The sequence below is a fragment of the Notothenia coriiceps genome, unplaced genomic scaffold (genome assembly GCF_000735185.1).
Source record: "Notothenia coriiceps isolate Sejong01 unplaced genomic scaffold, NC01 NC01_scaffold00018248, whole genome shotgun sequence".
NCBI lineage: Eukaryota > Metazoa > Chordata > Actinopteri > Perciformes > Nototheniidae > Notothenia > Notothenia coriiceps.
The window spans coordinates 57,637-81,933 of record NW_011350949.1 but is presented as its reverse complement, the minus strand read 5'-3'; the positions used below and the strand labels follow the sequence as shown (position 1 = coordinate 81,933).

General features: G+C 42.1%; 1 protein-coding gene across 1 annotated transcript; it reads left to right on the top strand.

The window, feature by feature from the left end:
* The first annotated feature begins 1,852 nt into the window (after positions 1-1,852).
* dock6 (dedicator of cytokinesis 6) lies at positions 1,853-24,176 on the top strand. Its single transcript, XM_010777483.1, has 37 exons — positions 1,853-1,952; positions 2,046-2,208; positions 5,582-5,699; positions 6,574-6,644; positions 6,729-6,867; positions 6,967-7,068; positions 7,175-7,261; positions 8,593-8,824; positions 9,544-9,708; positions 9,860-10,032; positions 11,509-11,595; positions 12,022-12,117; positions 12,280-12,420; positions 12,741-12,854; positions 12,954-13,124; positions 14,161-14,300; positions 14,453-14,622; positions 14,749-14,900; positions 15,183-15,365; positions 16,055-16,181; positions 16,281-16,365; positions 16,491-16,587; positions 16,679-16,813; positions 17,450-17,602; positions 17,776-17,934; positions 18,029-18,129; positions 18,682-18,874; positions 19,718-19,861; positions 19,976-20,107; positions 20,218-20,232; positions 20,570-20,695; positions 20,777-20,866; positions 20,946-21,182; positions 21,536-21,679; positions 21,832-21,938; positions 22,034-22,207; positions 22,902-24,176. The coding sequence occupies exons 1-37, from the start codon at positions 1,853-1,855 to the stop codon at positions 22,942-22,944; spliced, it is 4,866 nt and encodes a 1,621-aa protein (XP_010775785.1). The 3' UTR covers positions 22,945-24,176.
* Positions 24,177-24,297: the final 121 nt, after the last annotated feature.

Below are 24,297 nucleotides of genomic sequence, written 5' to 3'. Positions count from 1 at the left end.
ACAGAGCAGCGATCAAACAGGCAGCACAGATCTTATCTGTTCTGATTTTGGAGGATGTGTCATAAGGGATACCGTTGCATTATACAGTATTTCTGACTAATGCATCTCAACCTGTTTTGTTTGGGTATAAAGTAACCATTACATAGAAAAAACAGAAACACAAATTAGTTCCTTATTTATATTGACTGAAACACTATAATAGTTTGCCAATGCTGTTAACCCAATTACAGTAAGGGCTGTCACAATGTCCAATTTGTAAAACACATTCATCATGGCAAAAATAAATCACATTAGCATTATTATTGCAATATCTATCTAACATTTGAGGCATACAATATAATGCTATCTGTCAAATTCATCTTTTGACTTATTTTATTGAGCATTTTGTCTCTTTTTGAACCGAGGAACCAAAATAACTCTGGAATATTGACACAATAATACCACCTGTATTGTTGACTTTCTATCAATATTGGATTTTAGCTATAAATTGGCGCTATGGCATTGATTGCAAAAATAACCAGGCACAAAAACATGTTTTCTGAGGGAAGTTATAGAGAACCGCAGTGACGCGTCCTAAAACCCGGAAGTAAGTTAGCCTTTTTACCACTTCCGGTTCCTTCGACAAAAAGGAAAACATTTTCTCCATAGGATTTAGGAAAATAGCTCGAAATAAGGTCTGTGTTTGACAAAAAATGAAGAGACAGATCACGTTTTGTTCTACAGCATTAAATACATCAGCAGTGACCCCACTGGTGATTTTTGAAGAGTTTATGTGTCTGAAACACAATGGTTGTTAACATGTGGCTGAATAGGACTAGAAGTTGTCGAGGCCGTTGTACGTCATTATTACTCCAAAAACGTAAACACTCCTGCTAAGTTTGTTTTTTGTTGCCCCAGCTAAATCGATGTTAATCCATTTATGTGGTTGTGGAATTACTGTACGTTACATTGTGCGGTCGCGTAGTAAGTGAACACCATGCTACCGATTACTATCCGATGACCATGAACGCACCGGACATTGGCTACAACCTCCTCTCTGTCTGACTTCGCCAAGCAGGTAATGTGCTGCACCGCATGCCTCCAATATTTTAATGTTTATTGCAAGTAAATCAATTGTAGTTACATATCTTTTTAAAGCACAAGCTAGCTAAACACATATTAGCTTTACTTGACCGGAGATATAGTGCAGTGGTGAGTCCTACAACCCGGAAGTGAGTTAGCATTTTACAACTATTGGTTCCCTCGTCTCAGAGTCAATGGAATTTCTCCATAGGATTTTGGAAAATAGCTCGAAATAAGATCTGTGGAAAACGAACCTGCTTGATAAATGCACGTTTTGTTCAGCCGGATAATCTCCACATATCTACCCTACTTTTTATAATTTTCGAATCTTAAATCTAATGGCCAGAAGCAAAATGCTAACGTTATGCTATAAACGAACTACAGACCATGGATGTATAATAAGAACCTTTAGAATAATTACCTTTAGAAGTACACCAAAACATAACTTCTAACAATGTAAATGCTGTGTTGGAAACAAAGTTAATGTAAGAAAATGTTGAGTGAAATACTTTTGGCACTGTAAATGTGTGTCAACCTACCACAGACCTTATTTCCAGCTATTTTCCAAAATCCTATGGAGAAACTGCTTTTTTGTGGAAGGAACCGGAAGGCGTTTAGAACGCGTCACTGTGGTTCTCTATTAGTGTTTTAAGATAAAATATTAGAAATTGAGGCTACAATGTTCACAAATACTACAAGTAGTTAACATTGTAGTGAAGCACTGCTATTATAACTATGTAATAATGAGATTGATCTCATCCCAATACACACTCTGCTCCTGTCTGTGTCCATGAAGGAGGGGGACAGACTGAGTGATGAAGACCTCTACAAGTACCTGGCAGATATGCGCAGACCATCATCTGTTCTGAGACGACTGAGGCCCGTCACAGGTAAACGAGAGCATACTTAATATAACTGAAACGGATCATGGAAAGGCTTTATGGATGTTGTGTATAAACCGTCTCCTATCTTTTGTCCCTCAGCCCAGTTGAAGATCGACATCTCCCCCGCTCCGGACTCCCCTCACTACTGTCTGTCCCCGGAGCTGCTGCACGTGAAGCCGTACCCCGACCTGCGTGTGCGCCCGACCAAAGACGTGCTGGAGTTCCCTGCTCGCTACGTATACACCCCTCACACAACCTACAGGTGAGTGTGTTCACCTTAAACACACACACACGTTTACACAAACATTGCTTCAGTTGACCCGTAGAACAAATATTCTTTCACCCCTCCATCACATGCATGACTCAATGTGTTTGTCTAGGTATTGATTTGTCCAGATTGATTTTTTCTGCCTCTCCTTTTTTAACTTAAAAACAAAAATACACATTTATTTTCTTTGGTGAAACAGAATGTTTAATCATTTAGAAAAACTTGATTTGATAGGTTCCATTTAAAAACAAAGATTACTAGTGCATCAAAGTCAAGACTAAGAACAGACACAAACGGAGAAAGCGGCAACAACAAGCACATCATCATAAGAGTACTAGCACAAATGTTTTCTGGCATTAGAGTAGATCTTTGGCACACATTGCAGGCTTGGAAGGGAGTGCAGTGTAGTCTGGGAGACTTCAGTAGTGAATGTTACAGTCTATGTTTTAGCTTCTCTCTGAAAGAAGAAAATGAAACACACATTTAATCAAATATAAACAACAAACGTTCAAAAGACTTAACAAAGGACTCACCATCATCTTTAGTTTGGAGAGCTGCTCATCCTGAGTCTCAATGTTCTTTTTCTGGAACTGGGTCCAATGCTGTAAACCTTTCAAGGTGTTGGATTGCTCCTCTGCTCTCTTCTGAAAACGGCAATATAGTAAAGGGAACTCATTTAGTAACCGATCAGTGACTGGTGTTTAAATACTTCTGGTCACCTTGTGCTTTTACAAAACCAAAAGCAAGCACGGGCTGGTGTGACGGTGAAGTAAGGCTGCAAAAGCATTGAAAATTAATCCTGGTTTTGGCTTCATACTAAATGTAAGGGCTTATATTGATAGAGCAGGATATTTCAATGTGAAAGTGTAATACATGTTGTCCCTAAAATAATTACAATAAATAATCGTAATCTCAACAATGATCCAAAATTATAGGGATGGGTATCGTTTGAAATGTATCGATTCCGGTTCTGCTTATCGTTTCCGGTTCTTATCGATTCCCCGTAAAAGAAAGAGGTCAAACGTTTAGATAACAAAAATATCTTTATTCTTTTAAGCTTTAACTGACATTTTTACAAATAAAAAATATACATGCAATACAAATGTATTGCACAATAGCTGTGCTTTATTTTAACTGAGCTATGCCTGTGGCAAGCTATGAACAGGCATTACACTGTGCCTTGTCTTTTTCTTTTTTAGTGTAGTGGAGCCTCACTTTAGAGCGTTTACCGCGACCCATCTTTGGTGTTATGAAGTGACTGAGCTCGTGAACTGTCTACGGGAGGGCGGGGGAGCCTCGCTGCGGGGCAACTGTGGACCTCTGTCGCCTGTCAGCGCAACTTACATGATGCCGTTTTAAAAAATTAAGGGCGGTGCCGGCCGTCAGCGAACCGAGCTGACCGTCAACGAACCGAGCTGACCGTCAACGGCCCGCTGACGACCGGCCGTTCTGTGATTCTCCAGAACACACAGATGGCCAGTCCGCTCTTACCCTGTATTCCACCTGGTCGCCGCGGCGCAGACGGACCAGGTGGAATATAGGGTCTACCGCGTTTTGGAACCGTTAAGCAGAACCGAAAATGTGTATTTTGTACGGGTACCCGGTACCCGGCATTTTCTTATCGGTTCTCATCTGGAACCGAGTTTCGGTTCCCAACCCTGGTATTTTATCTCTATGTTCCAGCGCTCTGTTACCTGCAGCTCTTTGATGCTGATGCTGGTGTTGAGATACGTCTCCAGCTTCTTCACTTTAGTTTGGAGCTCCACCTCTTCCTGCTCCACGCTGGCCAGCCAGTCTTTAGTCATGTTGGTCTGAGCCTGTTGCTTGGCCATCTGGGCCTGTCAAAGCAGCATCTGCACATATTATCCTCGTCCCCAAACAACCATCCCAGTGCAGCTGGCAGCTCTCTAACGACACCCTCACTCTCTTATCTCAGATGAAAGAGCTTCATTGATCCATATACATCAGGGAAAAGGGTCTTACAAAAGGAAACGAGTCAGATGCCTACAGTAACTAAGAACAGCTGCATTAGCGTTTTTGTAGACATAGAATAGATCTGCTACTATGTCTATTTTCTTTCTCTGTAATCTGTCTGCGATTTTACATTCTCTACATATTGTGTCTATCCGCTCTGCTCCTGCACGTTAGATCTGCAGTTTGATAGTCAGCGATTATCTCTCCTGCAATAACACAAGCAGCACCCGAAGAATCTGTTGTTGACATATTTGGGTGTTTTCTTACCTGGAGCGACTCTATGGCTGCTTTTATCTGTCTCTCCACCTCCACAGCCTGCTCAGTCTGCCTCTTCAGCTTTTCTAGAGTCCCCTCATGGCTCCTCAAAGTCTGTCTGATTTTCACTATCTTCGCCTCGGTGGTTTCATGAACATAGTTGAGCGATTCGCTGAACTGTACGACGCCGAACAGGAGAATATTGACTTCTTCCTTCGGCGCAGCCTTGTCCTTCACCTCGCTGGTCCTCCTCCTGACCGGAGCTGCATGGACTGCTCTCAAACCCTCGGCCAAAAATAGCAGGCACAGAGCCCTGATCATCTTCATGACAGCAGTCACAAACTCACTGCGGTCTAATGTCTGTTTCACTGTTTCGGTTCAATGCGTACTTCTCTGTCGCAGCTGAGATGTTAGCATCATCCGGATCCCCAGTGGACGATGAGTTCGGAGGGTGGTCAGTGCGCCTTATATTGTATGTCTACATGCAATACCATAGTGAAACATTAGCTCAGCTGGGGTTTGATCCCAGGTCTTGTCTGTGGCCTTAGTCCCAGTGGCCCTGCCTGCTTTAACCCCTGAGAGACACATTTAGTCATTCAGGTCGTGAACACACGTGAAATACATTTATATAAATCTGGTTTTCTTGTGTTTGATACAGAACATGTATAATCATAATCTGTGCTGTACAGTACATTTATTTTTTTAAGTTATTTTAAAGTTATGTGATTTTTTTGGTGTGTCATTGCCTCTTGACAAGCGAATAAACACCGCTGTTTAAATAAAATATGACCAGATGTTACCTCTTTATGTTTGCCTTGGACAGTAGTTATGGTTACTTTCACTTAGCCAATACAGGGTCACACTTTCCCCTCGTGTGCACACATGGAAATCTTATCTTTTGATTTTCTAATAAATGCTTTTGTAGGTTTTGAGGGATTATTGAAACAGAATCAGACAAGATAATAAGATCCAGCTAGGCTGCCTACATCTTAGTATATTATGTTATTTTATGATTGTCATTTGATGTCATTAACCAAAAAGAAAATGTTCCTTTAACTCCTTCATGGATTTGCTGTCGTTTTATTCAATTCTGTCCTTGTCGTCTCATTTTCTGCCTTTTTATTATTTTGACTTTCAGGAATCTCCTCTATGTTTACCCACAAAGTCTGAACTTCAGCAGTCGCCAGGGGTCCGTGAGAAACATCGCTGTGAAGGTTCAGTTCATGGCCGCAGAGGACCCAAGTCAAGCTCTGCAGGTGAGTCACACTCAGCATAAAGAAGCTCCAGTCACAAAGGGCAGCTTGCGGCAGTGTAATAGTATACGAGGGTTTAGTGGAAGAGTGAGCTTCATCAAAGGGGCATTTATCCGAGCACAGAGGGAAGGAAAACTTAGTGATCTGTTTTGTGTATGAACTCTTTGTTTATTGAATATCAAATGGTTGATTCCCACTAAGCATTACTGGCTTAAAGTAACACTGTGTGTTTCTTGTAACCTGATTGGAGGTTTGACATTCACTATGCAGAATCATCTAAACGCAGTCTAAGACTAGAAGGCTTTCAGTTTTTGAGAAGAAACAATTTTTTTTTTTTTTTAAGAAATCACATTTGTGCCGTTAAACTGAACCATATGAGTATTAAAATGTAAGGTCTGAAGAGAAATAGCTTGAAGAATTAGTCGATAGCATGAAAAGTAATTGGCTATTTTGGTTATCGATTCATCAGTTTTATGAATCATTTCAGTCATTGTTCAGATTTTAATGTCTGATTCCAGCCTCATGAGAGGGTTTTCCTGGCTTTACATAATTCATCGTTCTGAGCTCAATATGTTCCGCTATTTGGTCTTTTGCTTTAACAAAGCAAATGTGTTTGAAGACGTCAAGTTTTGCTCTGTGAAATTGTAATGTCTATTTTTCAAAGCTTCACAGCCTAAATGGTTATCAGTTAATTACAAATATTTGTGGCAGTAGAGTCGATCTTGAAAATAATCCGTATTTGCAGCCCTAGGTTGCACACATCTCTAGAGGGAAACTTAAAAACAGTTTGTTTTTGTTGACAGTGTAAGTCTCATGTCAAAGGATATCCTCCTATTTGTCAAGGAGAAACTAAATGTACACTCTGCTGTTTGACCAGGTCATCTTTGGGAAGTCCAGTAGTTCTGAGTTCATGCAGGATGCGTACACTCCCATCATCTACCATAACAAGTAAGGCCCCGTCTCCTGCTGACCTTCACTGCTCTGGAGTCTGTCCAACTTGCCTTTAACATTGTGTTTAACTCTTGCCAACAGATCTCCTGAGTTCTATGAGGAGATAAAGATGAAGATTCCTGCAAATCTAACAGACAACCACCATCTCCTGTTCACCTTCTACCACATCAGCTGCCAAACCAAGCTGAACACCCCCCTGGAGACCCCTGTGGGCTACACTGTGAGTACACTCCTCACCCCCACACACTTGCTCGTTTGATCGCTCCTTCTTTTGTCTTGCCATCGGTGAGTGATCGCGTGTCTCTCTGTCTGCCTGCAGTGGATCCCTCTGATGCAGCATGGCCGACTGCGCACCGGCTCCTTCAGTCTGCCTGTGTCTGTGGAGAAGCCCCCGCCCAGCTACTCTGTGCTCACCCCTGACGTGAGTGTGTTGAAAGAGATGATCTGTATATCAGTCAGCCTGTCATTACCTTCTCCTGTTGTGATGGGACTGAGTGTTAACTGAGTTGGATGTCACTCTGCGGCAGGTCCAGCTCCCAGGCATGAAGTGGGTGGATAACCACAAAGGAGTGTTCAATGTGGAGGTGACGGCCGCCTCCTCGGTCCACACTCAGGTACACACGTGCTTTTTATGCTTACGTTTCTCTTTCACATGTATATAACAACAGAGTGGAAGAATGGTTCTTCTTCTTCTTCTTCTTCTTCTTCTTCTTCTTCTTCTTCTTCTTCTTCTTCTTCTTCTTCTTCTTCTTCTATCTTCTATCTTCTACTTGGTATTCTCCCACTTTTAAAAAGCCTTTTGTAAATAGGTAAGTGTCAGGGGACTTCTTGAAAATTATATTATAATTATTTATTATAGCCTCCCTAGTTTTCATTTATTGTTAATTAAATATGACACATTTTTATATAGAGCGATAAATAATACATCTTTATTGTGTATTAGTGTGTTACAAGTCTGAAGCCCTACATATGCATCCAGCAGTGTATCATTATAACAATAATTCAATAATTATTATTAATTAATTAATAATAAAGTTTGATTGTATCAGAATATATATAATAATTTAGATTTTATATAGCGCCTTTCAAGAAACCCAAGGACTTTTTACAATGGGAGATAGAATACATAAGTACCGTAATAATAATATCACAGACACACAAATATATATACATATTATAAAACGGACAAGTCAAATCAAGCAATCTGATTGGTTCTTAGCCATGATGTACTGAGCGTATCCCACGGGTACAATTGTAAGTTACTTTTCACAACAAGTCAGTATCCCTCCGCGCCTGAGAAACACAGTTGGGCTGAAACTGGAAAACAGCTAAGGGGCTTCGCGTCGGGCCGAACCACGCCCCTTAGCTGTGATATAATGAGCATATACCACGGCCTGTCGTGAGCTATTGCTTAAATATATGCTATATATATATATATATATATATATAGCACCTTGCATACAATAAATGCAGCTCTCAGTGCTTTAAAGAAGAAACAAATTAGGAAACACATTGAGAGATAATAAAGAATACATCTCAGTGTTGCAGAGGGAAAAAGCCATTTAAAAGATGAGCTAGTCAATGTTGCTTGAATAAGGTTTGGTTGAAGAGAAGTTTTTAAGTCTTGTGTAAACATTTCCAGAGCCATCTCTCTCATTTCTCTGGGTTTGCTCTTCCACAGTTTGGGAGCATAGCAGGAAAAAGCCATATCCCCAATTGTCTCTTTAGTGGGGTTTAGAGTGTCTAGAAAAACAGACTTGGAGGATCTAATGGCTCGTGAAGGAACATAAGACAACAGGGAGTCTGTGGTGTAGGCGATGCTCAGCTTTGTATTCAAGTTGAAGCACTTTCAAATCAATTCTAGAAGAAGCAGGGAGCCCATACTGCACGTATTACATCAGCGAGTTCAAGTGATACTTAATATTCATTCTGTTGTTAACTCTAGGACCCCCACCTGGATAAGTTCTTCACTCTAGTGTATGTTCTGGAGGAGTACTCGTTCCCCTTCCGCCTGAAGGACGTCATCATTACCGAGGCAAACATGGAGGGGGAGCTGAAGGCCAGCATGTCTGCCCTGAGAGGGGCTCTGCTGGATACCTGTGTCAGGTTCCTGCACCAGCTGCTCAACAAGCTCATTCAGCTCATCGTCTACCCACCGGTCATCGCGGGCCAAATCGGTGAGTGAGTTCTGAAGGACAGCCATTTAAGATCTGAAGTGCTCTTCCCAGAGCAACGCTGAAATGCTAATTTTGATCATTTGAGTGGATAATGTGATGACGATTAACCGCTACTTCCAAGGGACATAAGAGGACTGGAGCACACTGATTGATTTTCAACCTTTAATTGTGCAAACAGACTAAAGTTTCAACACTACTGTGCATCCTGTTTCCTATTATACATTTGACTGTTATTGAAGATAACAAGACTATGAATTGTGTATGTCTTTATTTATTAAATGCTCTGTTCTAACATCCACAGGCAATACAAATGGCTTTGAGGCAAAGGCCACAAAAACAAGATTTAAAAAAAACCAATAGAAATAGTCATTAAATAAAAAAGTAAGACGTAGGCCTACTTGTGCCTAAAAATATCGCCTTTCGGCCTTATTTTGATATATTTTGGTTCATAATCAATGTCTCTGCAAGATAAGAAAAAATATGTATTTTACTTATACTTATCCATCCTTAGCTTTCTTATTTTCAGCTACATAGAAACACTAAAAGACATGCTATATGCTCGGGCCAACATCAAATAGAGTAAAGTGTGGACAAGCATAAAGATGAATATTTCAAGCAGAAATGATGAAATTTTAAAATGACAGTCTAATATTATGCCCTGTTTAAAACCATAGTTTGGTTAATCAACACATGCTATACTCGCTTTAAATTCTCCGCAGTGAACCTTGGCCGAGCTTCCTTCGAAGCGATGTCTCTGTTGGTCAACCAGATCCACAAGAACCTGGAAGGGAACCAGGACCAGCACAGCCGCAACAACCTGCTGTCTTCCTACATCCACTACTGCTTCCGCCTGCCGACCGCCGAACCTCCAGTCCCCGCAACGGGTGAGTCCTCCATCTGAGCCGCACAGTCGCTATCTGAGGAGCAGAAAGAGCCTCTCGCTGCCCCACATGCACACTTTAGATCGGGCACATGGCAGTTGACTCGCTAATATTTCACCGTGTAACATTTCTATTCGTCCATCTCCATGAGTAGCTGGCAAGCAGTCCTACGACATACCGATGCAGTATGCCACCTTATCGAGAGTGACAGCCCGGCCGAGCAGCCTCCACCTGGCCCGTTCCAAGAGCATCAGCAACTCCAACCCCGACCTGGCCAGCACTCCGGTGTCTCCTGACGAGGAGGTGCAGAGGATCATCGGGAGCAAGGTGAGCTGCACCTTGCTATTCTCATAAGAGCTGTACAACTGCTGTGTGTTCTTATCTAATAAATACTTCACCCTCAAAACCAGATCAATTGTATAACTAAGTCACCCTGAATTATTCTTGAAAGCCTCCGAGGTGGACAAAGAGTCTCTTCACGCGACACGTGCCGTATAATCCAAGTCTTATTTATCCAGTGGTATACTCACTACTTCCCAAACACGTGCATTTTTGTTAAAATATTTAGCACAACAGGCACATTTCCATTTACTACAATTCCTGAAGAATTCTCTCCATTTTTCAGTCTTTGTTAATGTATGCAAGACAAATAATTCAAGGCAACACAGGGCGGGTAATTGTTACACAAATGGTCATTTTGGGGCAGTTAAATACTTCATTTACAGATTTAAAGTTTTACATTTCATGCATGTTTTGCTCTAAAAGTCTGTTATGTATTTGCTCTCTGCCTTGTGTTCTCATAGGGGTTTATTGTGCACATTACTTTCATTTGCTAAGTGTGTAATATATGTGGGGTTTTTCTTTTGTATTATGAATCTCCATCTTGTTCTATCCCTAGTACATTTAGAAAAGATACAACATCAACAAATGAAAGTGTGTGTTTTCATGGTTCCCAGGTGACATTCCCACACAGGGTTCATGTGTTTGCAATATCAGTCTGTCAATGTGTTTCTTAGTCAGTGTTTCACAGTCACTGCAGATTGAATACGCTTAGGTTGACTGATATCTCTGTGCCCACAGTTAATGATGCTGCTTATGTAATTATTCTTTGTGCCTCTGTTACATTCAGTACCTCCAGCCCTCCCTTTGATTCCACCCCCCCCCTTGCTTTCTTTGCTAATTCAAGCTTCCCTTCTCTACACCCCGTGACCCTTATTTGTCTCTTACCGTTATTGTTGTTATCCCTTAAGTAATCTTGTTTATAAATGACCTCCCTTTACTCACTGTGCCCTTGCCTCCTGCCGCACTCTGTGTGTGTGTGTTGTGTGTGTTCCTGGTGGCTTTCGGCAGGGCATTGACCGCTCCCACTCCTGGGTAAATTCTGCTTATGCCCCCGGGGGCTCCAGATCTGTGCTGCGCCGAAACCCCAACTCCAGCTGTGAGCTCAAGCAGGTGCCAAATCCCTCCTCTTCCTCCTCACCTTCACCTCCTACTCACCACCTCCATCCTGTTCCATCTCTGATCAACTCTCGCGGGTCGTTCCTTACCTCAGTGTTTCTGTCTGCCTCTCACTCTGCTAGCCTCCTGTCACACATGTTGCATCTCGTCTGTCTTTCCCAGTTCATCCTCTCACCGCCAACTAACAGACCATATCTGTTGGGTTTGAGAGACATAATCTCTGCCTGTGGCTCTTACCAGAGATTATAAAGAGTTCTCTGCCCACCCATCAATTTCCATTCATCCATTTTCACGTCACTTTGTCCTCATCTCCGTGGCTTCACCTCACCCACCACTCCATGTCAGGCAAGCGACCGCAGCTGCAATCGCATGTCTGCCTTTCTGGACAGCGTGGCCTTGTTTTCAGTTCCCCCCAGGCAGATTACCAAGAAGGTAAAGCTGACATCTACCATGACAAACTGTAAAAGTTACATTTTTCACATCAAACTAACCCATTTTGAAGTCCTTACTTTCATCAACTTTCCCTGTCATGAACATTCATCGTCATTCATGACATTTTAACAATTGTCTCTTTCTGTAAGTTGATGTGATTTATGTTTGTTGATACATTGAATATTTCATATGCTCAGTCTCTAGTAGATTTACTAATAAATTAGTTATTTTTACTACCACACATTTAACATTTTACCAACATTTTATACAAAACACTTATTGCTTTTAATTTGAAATATTATTTACCTGAATTATGGATTTTATTAACTATTAAGAAACACACACCACTATAATCGTAAAACTCATCTATTATATTAGAAAAATGTCATGTAAGCTAAACTGGTCTCCATGTTGGTCCATGGGCAGCTGCTCCATGAGGAGCTGTCTCTGCAGTGGGTGGTGAGCACCAGCACGGTGAGGGAGGCAGCGCTGCAGCAGGCCTGGTTCTTCTTCCAGCTTATGGTGAGTATGGTTTAGTAGAACTGTATTCATCTGACACCACTTTCTTAAGAGACAAAACTCAAAATGCTACCACACACCTTTACTACTTGAGGAACCATTGTAATAGCAGGATAGTTCATATTCTCATTAAGTGACTGTTTCCATATACTTCCTCTCTTTTAGACAAAGAGCATGTCCCACCACTTGTTCCTGACCTCGAAGTTGGACGTTGCCCGGCGTCAGCGTTTCCCTGACCGCTTTGTGGACGACGTCGCTGCCCTTGTGTGTGCCATCAGTGCAGACATCGCCAATAGATACCACAAGGTAACCCAAATCCCACAAGCCAAACCACAAGCAGTTCAAGAAATGAACTGATGAAAGTCCATTTGCTGTTAATGAACAAAATGTTGAATTATTAAAGATGGCCAGATGGTGTGTTAAAGTTCTTAACCAATAGAAAGTAGCCTTATCTCTTAAGCATGCTCAATCTTCATTGGCTTCAGTGATTTTAATAACCCAATCTTACAGAAAATGTCTGTTTTTCTTTTTTAATATATCATACAGTATCTTCCCTTTTTATTTAATCATATCTACTCTTGTCCACACTTGTCTCTCTCCCCCCTCCGTCTCCCTCTCTCTCTCAGGATGTGGAGCTTGTGGAGAGGTTGAATAGCAGTCTGGCTTTTTTCCTGAATGACCTGCTGTCTCTCATGGACCGGGGCTTTGTGTTCAACCTCATCCGCTCCTACTACAAACAGGTGCTCCTCTCCTTGTTTTCCTTTGATATCAAACACTTTAAATCCTAAAGCTCCCGGGCACATTTGATACTGTTTTAAACAAATTGGTGTGTTACACAGATTGCCAACAAGCTTCACACGGCGCAGAACCCCAGCTCTCTGATTGCCCTGAGGGTGGACTTCACTCGCATCGTGTGCAGCCACGAGCACTACGTCATCCTCAACCTGCCGTGCTCCACTCTCAGCCCCCCAGCCTCCCCCTCCCCCTCCACCTCCTCCACCACCTCACAGGTACTAAAGCGGGCGGGAAAACACAATATATCTGATTTAAATTGCTTTAATATACCTTTTTTTACATTGAAAGCTTCTATTGACCTTTTTCAAAAGAAGCTTTGTATGTCTGTCGTCATATTTTATGATGTCATCACCCCGAAAACACCTCAACAAAATCCTTATTTCTTTTGTTTTATAATCTGAATGTGAAAGTTATGAATGTTACTTTAAGCTATTTGATTAAGCACTATTATTTTGTATATACCGTAATTTTCGGACTATAAGGCGCACCTGAATATAAGCCGCAGCAGCTAAATTGAATGATGTGTACATATATAAGCCGCACTGGACTATAAGCCGCAGGTGTTTTAATGTTTAATTACCATATGTAAGGGTTCGTGCACAGAGGGGATTGTCGGGAAAGAGATGGCTGTTTGAGGAAGCTCCCATTTATTAACATTTCAACAAACAAATTGCATATTTGCATAACGTATTCAAGTGTTAGCATTTAGTGCAATAGCAGCTACAGAACATGTACTGTGCTGTGTAAACTGTACTGTATCACATAGCGTTTCAGACACACAAACTTTTCAACTTTCAAACTTAAACGGTGCGCTCCCAGCGCACGTACCGGCAGTGATCTACAGCAGTGGTTTTCAACCAGTGGTACGGGGACAAACTGTCTCGCTCTCGTAATGTCTGTCTGTCTGTGCTCTCGTTCTGTCTCTCGTACCACTCTCGATTCCACTTTTACTTTTGCGCGCTACCTGTCTCACTCTTTTCCGGCCTCCAGCTTTTCCTGCTGGAGCCCGCCGCTTAAAGGTGGGGGGGCGCGGACCGGCCATAGAGCCCATAGAGTTAAAGGTGGTGGACTGTAACCTGTAAAATCCATAGATTTAGGAGGTCCCCTAGTGGCCGTTAGCTGTAAAAATCCATAGATTAGCCGCACCGTTATATAAGCCGCAGCGTCGAAAAATGGGAAAAAAGGCGCGGCTTATAGTCCGAAAATTACGGTACTTCTTTCCTTCAATCTCATCTCACTCTGTATCCTCAGAGTTCAGCGTTTTCCAGTATGGTGCAGGACCAGGGTGTGGCCACCATGTTTGAGCTCTCCGTCCCTTTCCGCCAGCAGCACTTCCTGTCTGGCCTGATGCTTACTGAACTCTCCCTCATCCTTGATCCTGAAGGAGAAGGGTAGGTTCTTACTGGTTACACTATATAAGAACCAGGAGTTCCATTCAGTTCCCCTTTAGGGATCAACAAAGTGTGAACTTTAAAATGAAACACAGTACTGCTCACAGCGAAGAACCAAAAAATATGCTGATATTTTCTTTTTTTACCAACAGGGCATTTTTCCTTCATAAAAAGGCCATTAGTGCTGTTCACTCCCTGCTGTGCAGCCATGATGCAGACCCCCGTTACACCGACCCTCAGGTCAGAGCCCACATCGCGCAGCTCTACCTGCCACTCGTCCCCATCGTCATGGAGACGTTCCATCAGCTTCACGACTTCTCTGGTAAGCACAACATATATGCCACCCACCGATATTGTCGTTATGGCGATGCACCTCCTCCGCACATTCATTTCATTTGAAAAAAATGTTTCCAGTATTTATTGAGTGCTTTTCTCGTTTTCTTCCTAGACTCCTCGCCTGCTCGGGGGCGCCATAGCACAGCCCACGCCGACGATACTGACCCAGACAGCGGCAGCACTATCAGTCAGTCTGTTGCCATGGCGATTGCCGGCTCCCCTTTGCCGCATGTCAAAGCCAACCCGTTTGCGCTGCCCACAGCGGTGAGTGATAGCGGCGGGGGTCAGGCTGCCCCCCCGGCCCTACAGGCTGAACTCTGAGTGGGAGGCTGCTGCTCAGCAGACACCACTCTGGCCTTTCTGTAACTCCAAGCAGACATTCAGAGTTTGCATTATCTCATGTTGTTATTATTTTCTACAATGTTATTACAACTGCTCCTCTAAGCCTGTAGATGGCTCTCTGTTCCGTTCCTCACTGTAAACAGCCATTTTGTTCTTAGGCGGATTAAAAGACTGGCTCTGAGTTTGTGTATTTTTCTCCACCAGGCTGGGCGCCAATCCAGCTCTCTGTCTGCCGAGTGCAGCAGGACTCTGCTGGTGAGCTTCCTGTGGGTGCTGAAGAATGCAGATGCTGCTCTCCTGGAGCGCTGGGTGTCTGATCTGTCTGTGCTGCAAATCAACCGTCTGCTGGACTTGCTGCATCTCTGTGTCTCCTGCTTTGAATACAAGGTACAATAACCATGCTGTGTCACTACTATAGAGTCTTTATCATTTATACAATCAAAACAGGTTAAAACCAGGTGTTCAATTTGGACATACCAGAGCTGCTTCACATTATTACAATTACGTCAGTAGCATTTTAAAAAAAGTTGCTTATGTTGATTTATTACTAGTGCGGTGTACTCTGTTTTTTTTGTAATTTATAACTGTTCATGAATTGAGTCTTACTGAAGTCAATACAAATGTTGCCCCCTCTTATTTTTACTGGAGGTTTAGGTTTAATTGAAATATGTGTCCTGCTGTGCGGACTGAGGCTGAGAAAAGGAGTCTTTGTTATTATGGTCCTTGGTCTTGGAATGACCTTCAATCACGCCTCTAACTGACGCACTTGTCTCAATAGCATGTTTTAAATTGAAGTTGTCTGAAGTCCTTACCACCAGCTGCTCTCACAGTAATAAGTAGTGCACCTTTCTTACTGTCCTAATGTGCACAGTGTAGTGACTGCTTTTTCGTCTTTTGTTTTCTTAGTAATGTTCTCTGTATTTTATATGTTTGTGTTATGTGTAACATTGCTGCCTTCTTGGCCAGGTTAGCATTGCATATGAGATTCTATCTCAATGCTTTTATCTGGTTAAATAAAATAAAAATAAAATGTTTTTTTATATGTTCCCTGATTTGTTTTTGTGTGATTTTTGTAGGGGAAAAAGGCACTGGAGAGAATCAACAGCCTGACGTTTAAAAAGTCCCAGGACATGAAGGCCCGACTGGAGGAGGCCATTCTGGGCACCATCGGGGCTCGTCAGGAGATGGTCCGCCGCTGCAGAGGTCAGTAGCATGAGAGCGCGGTAATGTGTGACAGGGTGTAGCTTCTTGTTATTTATATATTTGTGTTAATCGATGTATATAATGTGTTTACTTTTCTAGAAAGGAGTCCCTACGGCAGTCAGGAGAACGTTCGCTGGCGGAAGAATGTCACGCACTGGAGACAAAATACAGACAGAGTCGATAAGTATGTTTACACTCATTTATTTAGTGATTACAATTTAAATCATAAACGTGGTATACCATGCTGTCTCTTCTTCTAAATAGTGTCTGAATGTTATACTGATGGTTGTGAAATAACACCTCTTGCAGGACTAAAGCTGAGATGGAGCAGGAGTCAGTGGTGGATGGAAACTTAGCAACAGAGGCCTCTCTGGTAGTACTGGACACTCTGGAGATTGTTGTCAAGGTAAACCAATCATCAACTCACGCCCACCCGTACAGTAATGTCCACTTTGTGTAGAAATGTCTTGCTGTAATTTGTGGTGTCTCTCTGTCAGACCGTGGTGGCCTCGGAGCTGAAGGAGAGTGTTCTGGGTGGAGTGCTGAGAGTGCTCCTCCACAGCATGGCAGGCAACCAGAGCGCCCTCTTCCTGCAGCACTGCTTCACTACACAGAGGGCTCTGGTCTTCAAGGTACATCATGCAAACATTTCTCTATTATATTTAGTTAGTTAGTGTTTAGCAATCTGATGTCAATGCAGCTTAAATATTGTCAAAAGTTACGCACTTTCACATTTTCCTTTTTACATTGTTCTCCTTCCTTGTTAAGAATCTAACACCGACTGACACATTTTAACACTATTTCAGGAAAACAACTAAATTATTTCAGGTGTATATTTTACTCTGCATATCTTTTATTTGATTGCATTCCAAAATAAATATTCCTTTTACGTTTTAAAGCTCTACCGTTCAAGCTTACAAACAACCTAATATTTTATTTTCTCGTTTAAATCTAATACAGTACAATATCCTTTATCTACTTAAACTTAGACATCCCTCATGCACGCACTGATTTTGGCAGGAAATGTTTCTATACACCTTTTTTAATGAAATGAGCCGCACATATCCCTAAAGCAACAATTCGACATACCTCTTAAAGATTTTAAAGATTTACCATCCTGTGTTTTTTTGTGACTGTTTTGTTTATTGTGTAGTTGTGAATGTTTCTTTTTCTGCTGTCACTCTTGGAAAAGAATGTCAATGAGACTGACTATAATACATGTAATAATACAGATTGTATTCAAGATGAAAGTGTGTTTGTGTGTGTAGTTCCCAGAGATGCTGTTTGAGGAGGACACGGAGCTCTGTGCCGACCTGTGCCTGCGTCTCCTCCGTCACTGCGGCAGCAGCGTCGGCTCGGTCCGAAGTCACGCCTCCGCCTCTCTGTACCTGCTCATGAGGCAGAACTTTGAGATTGGAAATGTAAGTCTGGACACTGTCTTTGCATCGTTGACCATCTTTCTTTAATATTCTTGTAATAATCGGGGACATGTCAGTAAAACAAAATGGATGTCATGGACTGTACTGGATGTTTGAGGAATAGATGCTTTATTGATACTGAGTCACACTCTTTCCTAACTTCACCCTTTTACCAGAACTTCGCTAGAGTGAAGATGCAAGTCACAATGTCGCTGTCGTCTCTGGTGGGAACGTCGCAAAACTTCAACGAGGATCATCTTCGTCATTCGCTCAAGACGATCCTGACGTATGCTGAGGAGGACCTGGAGCTGCGAGACACGCCTTTCCCAGAGCAGGCATGTAACGCTTCTGTAAAAAAGTGTAATCAGGAGCAGCAAAGATGGATAAGACTTGTATACTAATGTGCTGTGTTGCTCTTTGAAACTGCAGGTCCAGGATCTGGTGTTCAACCTGCACATGATTCTTACTGACACTGTAAAAATGAAAGAGCATCAGCAGGATCCAGAGATGCTCATTGATCTGATGTACAGGTACAGCAACGCACATCAGGGTTCTTAGTTCTCACGGTCATTAAAAACCTGGAAAAGTAATGGAAATTCAAAATGTTATGGAAAACAATGTTTTTCCCAAAGTTTTGGAAAAGTCATGGAAATGTAACTAAAGTTGCATCAAATATAATTTATATTTGATCTAATCGCTGAAATAGTAATACTATAATGATAATAAATACTGTATCGAGTAATGAAACGTAAAATGGCATTTAACTGTCGAGGTATTTTGCTGGTGAGACATTTTAGTTGCTTTAGCGTGTAGAAGCTAGTCAGCCTACTATTGGATTTTTTTTTGATAGGCACAACATGTTTCATATGCAGACCTTATTTTCTTGTTCCATGTTAAAATAAACCATTTCAGTGGTACCGCTGAGAAAAAGTAATTTTTTTGGTTATGGAAAATGAGGTAAAGGTCATGGAGAAGTCATTGGTGAAAAAGTGTATGAACCCTGGCACATGAATACGGCTTGCAAACAACAAGAAAGTGTCTCAAATAAAGACTCTGATATTTGACTGTTTTTCTTTTCCCAGGATCGCAAAGGGCTACCAGAACTCCCCTGACCTGCGCCTGACGTGGCTCCAGAACATGGCGGGGAAACACTCTGAGAGAGGGAACCACGCTGAGGCGGCCCACTGTCTGGTCCACAGTGCAGCGCTGGTGGCAGAATACCTCAACATGCTGGAGGACTGCCGCTACCTGCCCATCGGATGTGTCACCTTTCAGGTCAGTGCACGCTGTTGGAGGCTCACTCTCCTTACAGCAGTACGGCAGAATGAGATAGAAAGTGGAACCAAGACTCAAGCCTGCAATTGTTTAAAAGTGCAAATATGATATTTTACATAAAACAAAAAGATTCAGGATTGTAAAATAGACATAATTGTACTAACAAATTTTGTGTGTAAAAAAAGTCAGTCTTGTATATCATGATGAAAATGAAATCAAATAGCACTCATTTATTATCGCCCAAAATCACAAGAAATGCCTCAAAGCAAGAAAAGACAAACACAAAACACAAACGTCATAGCATTAAAATGATAAAAACATTATACATCAACATAAATATTGCCATGTGATAAAAGCATGTGACCGAAGTGATGGTAATGTAGATGGAAACTAGGTGATGGAAATGAGTTTACAAGGAAGACAGATGCGAAGAGATTTTGAGTTTCCTGTTAAAGGAGTCCACGGAAAAAGCTTTGCGGATCTGAAATGGAAGACGATGTATTTCTAACATTATTGTTCATGACAGGATGGATGGATTTTATAACAGAATGGGAACTTGTTGGATTTTCCCCTTAAGCAGCAGCTGATGATTTAATGGCCCACCTGTTAGCAATCAAGCAGAAAGGGAATCTGATAAAGCAACATGCAAAATGCGTGCTTGCTCCCTTATTGATTTTAAATGTAAAAGGTTATTCAAATATTATCTATCTTAGTATCCTGGGCTTTGATTTATTTTGTGTAACCTGCTGCCACCCGGGAAAGAGGCACTGCTGTGAATGGGTAACTTCCGTTCTCTGCATGTATAAGACTGTATTTTTTTTCTTCTGACTTTTTTCCCCTCAGAATATTTCCTCGAACGTATTGGAAGAATCAGCTGTGTCCGATGACGTCCTGTCTCCAGAGGAGGAGGGGATTTGTGCTGGGAAGTACTTCAGTGAGTCCGGCCTGGTGGGCCTCCTGGAGCAAGCAGCTGCCTCTTTCAACATGGTACGACTCGTATTCTCCGACCACATGGGGACAGACTGTTGCAGCATCAACATGGCTGAAGGAGTTGTTGGGCGCAATGTTTGAAACTGGCTTTCTGTTGTGCTGTAACCCCAGGCCGCCATGTACGAGGCCATAAATGAAGTATACAAGATTCTGCTGCCCATCCATGAAGCCAACAGGGACTTCAAAAAGCTGGCGACTGTCCACGGGAAGCTGCAGGATGCCTTCAACAAAGTCTACAACCAAGTGAGTTGACCTGAAATCACCAGCAAAAACTGCCCTCTGAGTGTTTATGAGAAAATGTACTTCATTCTGGATTCCAACTTATGTATCTTTTCTTTTTTTCACTTTTTCAGAGTTCGGGATGGGAGGTAACATGTTCATTTGTTATTAAGAATAATACATGTGAGGTCAAATTGTTTCAGAAATTCATTTTTTTCTGTTCTGACAATGTTTTCTTTCTTTCTTATTGCTGGTCCTCTTCTCTCCGGTGACATGTTGCTGGTGAGTGGTTTCCACTTTGACATTTCTCAAGCCCCTCTCACACAGTTTCCACCTCTTTCCCCCCCCCCCGCCTTACGGTTGTGAAATAATTCTTAGTCTAGATATATATTTTCTCTTTGTCTTACTAAAGTAGTTTTTTTTCGTTCAGTTTACATATTTCAAATTTAAAATAATCTTCTCTCGTATCCTGTCTTCAGTGTTTAGAGAATGTTTGGGACCTACTTCCGGGTGGGTTTCTATGGCTGCCGGTTTGGAGACCTGGATGAACAGGAGTTTGTCTACAAGGAGCCATCCATCACCAAATTAGCCGAGATCTCCCACAGACTCGAGGCATGTAAACTACTCGAACAAAGGTGTCAATAATGATTTATGAGAATCATATCTCTAAAGGTGAATCCTTTTAATACACAGGAGTTCTACGCAGAGAGGTACGGGGATGACGTAGTTGAAATTATCAAGGACTCCAACCCAGTGGACAAAAACAAACTGGATCCCAACAAGGTAGGATTACACGTACATTAAGTGTAAATCAATACAGAATTAGCAAAAGTTGTAATTGTGTTGTTGGTTGTTGTTTCAGGCCTACCTCCAGATCACCTACGTCGAGCCCTTCTTCGACACATACGAGCTAAAGGAAAGAATCACGTACTTTGACAAGAACTACAACCTGCGTACTTTCATGTACTGTACTCCCTTCACTCTGGACGGCCGGGCCCACGGCGACCTGAACGAGCAGTACAAACGCAAAAGCATCCTCACAACGTCTCACGCGTTCCCTTACATCAAGACACGCATCAACGTTATCCACAAGGAGGAGGTGTGTGTCTCGGCTCGTTGTGTCATGTTTCCATAAAACTAAGCTGCAAAGATCATCACCTATTTTGTCCTTGATTACAACGTAGTTTTAAACTTGCGGTAAATGTTGTTGAAATTGAAAGATAAAATGCAAAAAAAAAATCCCTGATTAGGTATTGAGAACATATTATGTTTTGCCTTTAAATTAACACATTTCTTTTTGAAGTTACAGACAAGTAAATAAAATAAAATAGTTGTATGGGAACTCACATTTTTAGCAAACAAAGCTGCTGTTTTAGGAAAATATTTGCTATTAATATGGATGTAGTGCATGGGGGAAAAGAAGTCAACTATTTCTGTCTCTTTGTTTTCCAGATCATTCTTGTCCCCATGGAGGTGGCCATTGAGGACATGCAGAAGAAGACTCAGGAGCTCGCCTTCGCTACAAACCAGGACCCTGCAGACGCCAAGATGCTGCAGATGGTGCTGCAGGGCTCTGTGGGCACCACCGTCAACCAGGTGCCTGCTTAAGTGCTTTACTCATGACGTATAACTGTAATGCATTTCAAATGTCAAAATCCCACATCCTCCTGAAATATTAATCCCATCCAAAACTGTGTTGAGAGTCTGGGACATTCCTGAGCAGAGATGTAACCGTCTCTCCTTCACAGGGCCCCCTGGAGGTGGCGCAGGTCTTTCTCTCCGACATCCCTGATGACCCAAAGCTGTTCCGTCATCACAACAAGCTGCGCCTCTGCTTTAAAGACTTCACAAAGAGGTGATGACACACTCCACGTCCCAGACGCAGACTGCTGTGTACCTAATAAAAACAAACCCCAACACCTCATGTGTCCTCTGCTCTTTCTCGTGCAGGTGTGAGGATGCCCTGAGGAAGAATAAATCGCTGATTGGGTCGGATCAGAAGGAGTACCACAGAGAGATGGAGAGGAATTACAATAAACTGAAAGAAGCTCTGGGTCCTCTCATCAACCGCAAGATCCCCCAGCTATACAGGAGCCTGCCAGCTCAGACTACGCAAGCACAACGGTAACTTGAGACACACACACACACACACACACACACACACACACACACACACACACACACACACACACACACACACCCACGCACAGAAAGACACAATATGAGCTCATGCTGCTCTTAGAATCCATCTGACCAACACAAGAGTAACTTAAAGCCAAAATGCATCATACCCCAGGTCATAGGCTGATAGAATCTGTGTTTTTGCACACACAATGCAGGGACTGAAAACTGTCACATTTCTCCAAGAATGTGCAATCCCTTTTATAAGAAAGTTTGCAAAGTATTGCAGCCTGTTTGACTATGGAAACTATCACCATATGTTTTCATCTGCTTTTGGCACCAGCTCTGTGTTAGCATGTGAGGGCCTGAGGACTGCTGCTTCATAATCAAAAACAGAGCTACAGCCAACAGCACCTGCCAGAGAGATGCTTTCAAACTGAGGACAATTGAGTATCTGACAATCAGTTTCTCAATGTTAGATTGTATGTTACACATTATAATGTGTATAACAGAAAGATACTTTTCACAACTATCTCTCCCTGGATTAGATTTTGTCTCTCAAATGAACTAATCATAAATAATTCAAGAATCACACAAATTAATATCTTTGGATTTAGTAGATTTTCCGATGCACTTTTTATCAAAATGAACCATAACACTTGAAGTAATCATGTTTGTTCTTGCTTTTCTCTCGCAGGAACTCCTACAGTAGGTCCAGTCTCCGCAGAGTGGACTGTTGAGGCCCGCCAACTGGACAACAGCAGAAGAGAAAAAAAAGATTTATAAATTAGCCTCCTCTCGTCCCGTCTGTTCCCCCTCCCCCCACTGTATGGCTCACCAACTGTCACAAGCACACGCGCCGTCCTCCCCCTCGTCCAGCTCGTTGTTTTAAGGCCCACCCAGACACGCCATAACCCCCCCCCCCCATCCTCCCCAGCACTGCCACCACACACACACTTGTCACCTCTCTCCCTGCTAAGCCATCTCTCCCGTCACCGGCACTCTCACACCTCTGTAGGAGAAAAACCTCGGATGTTTATTCTGGAAGGGTATCTGCACTGTAAACATCGACATGTGGAGCGAGGCTCCGACATGTCAGTGTTTTTAAACCAAGCTTTCAGAAGAAGTCTCCTTACAGTAATCTCTCTGAGCTTGATCTGCTTTTAACTTAAGTTTTTACAGGACATGAGCTGCCAAACACATTTTGCATCCAAATCGTTTGGGGGTTTGTGCATGTTTTCCTTTTGCTTCTTGTGTTTGCTTTCGAAGACGCTGTGCTTCGTCTGTCTTGGCCTTATTTCATTAAGAAGAGATTTTTTCTAAACTATGCCTGGTTGAAGTCACTGCCAGACTTTGGTTATTAAATAGTCCCAGGGAGTTTTCTTTTGTTATCAACAGACCAAATAACTGACATTCCTCATTCCTCAAGATGTCACATTTATCTGCCTATCGCTCGTTATAAGAAATTCATTAAAGAGCAGAGCCGGGCTCCTTCGCTGCCAGCTCAGGTCTCAATTTTAGGAGGGAAGGGATATTTAAATGTTTTTAAAACTGTGAAATTCTCTTGTAATGCACTGCAGTCACATCAGATATTTATCACAGAAGCAGGCCATCTCCTTCGCCCACACATATGTCTAAACTGTGACATGTTATTATCACACTACAGTACAGACTTATAACTGAATACATTTTGTATTTAATGCTGTCCAAAGGAACTTCAAATGTCATGTATGTGTCCAACACCCCGGTTGTGGCACATTTATATTCATTGTGGCTATTTCCAACTACTGTATCTATTATATTGCACTATTGTAAACAAACTGCAGCACATTAACACTGTAACTACTAAAATGTCCGTGCTTTTGTTATTTTTTCAAGGCTGGAAACTGTTTTTTTACCAATTAGATCAACTTTTTTTATTTATTTACAATGTCTTTTTTCTACTGCTTTCTATTAAATGTCTCTTCCAATGCCTCAGGTCTTTTATTTGTGTGGGCTACAGAGCTGAAGAATAGACAGTGAAAAATATGTAATAATACCTTTAACAGCCAAAAGAGACTCAATACTATTAGTAAGTATTTTTTATTTTGTCT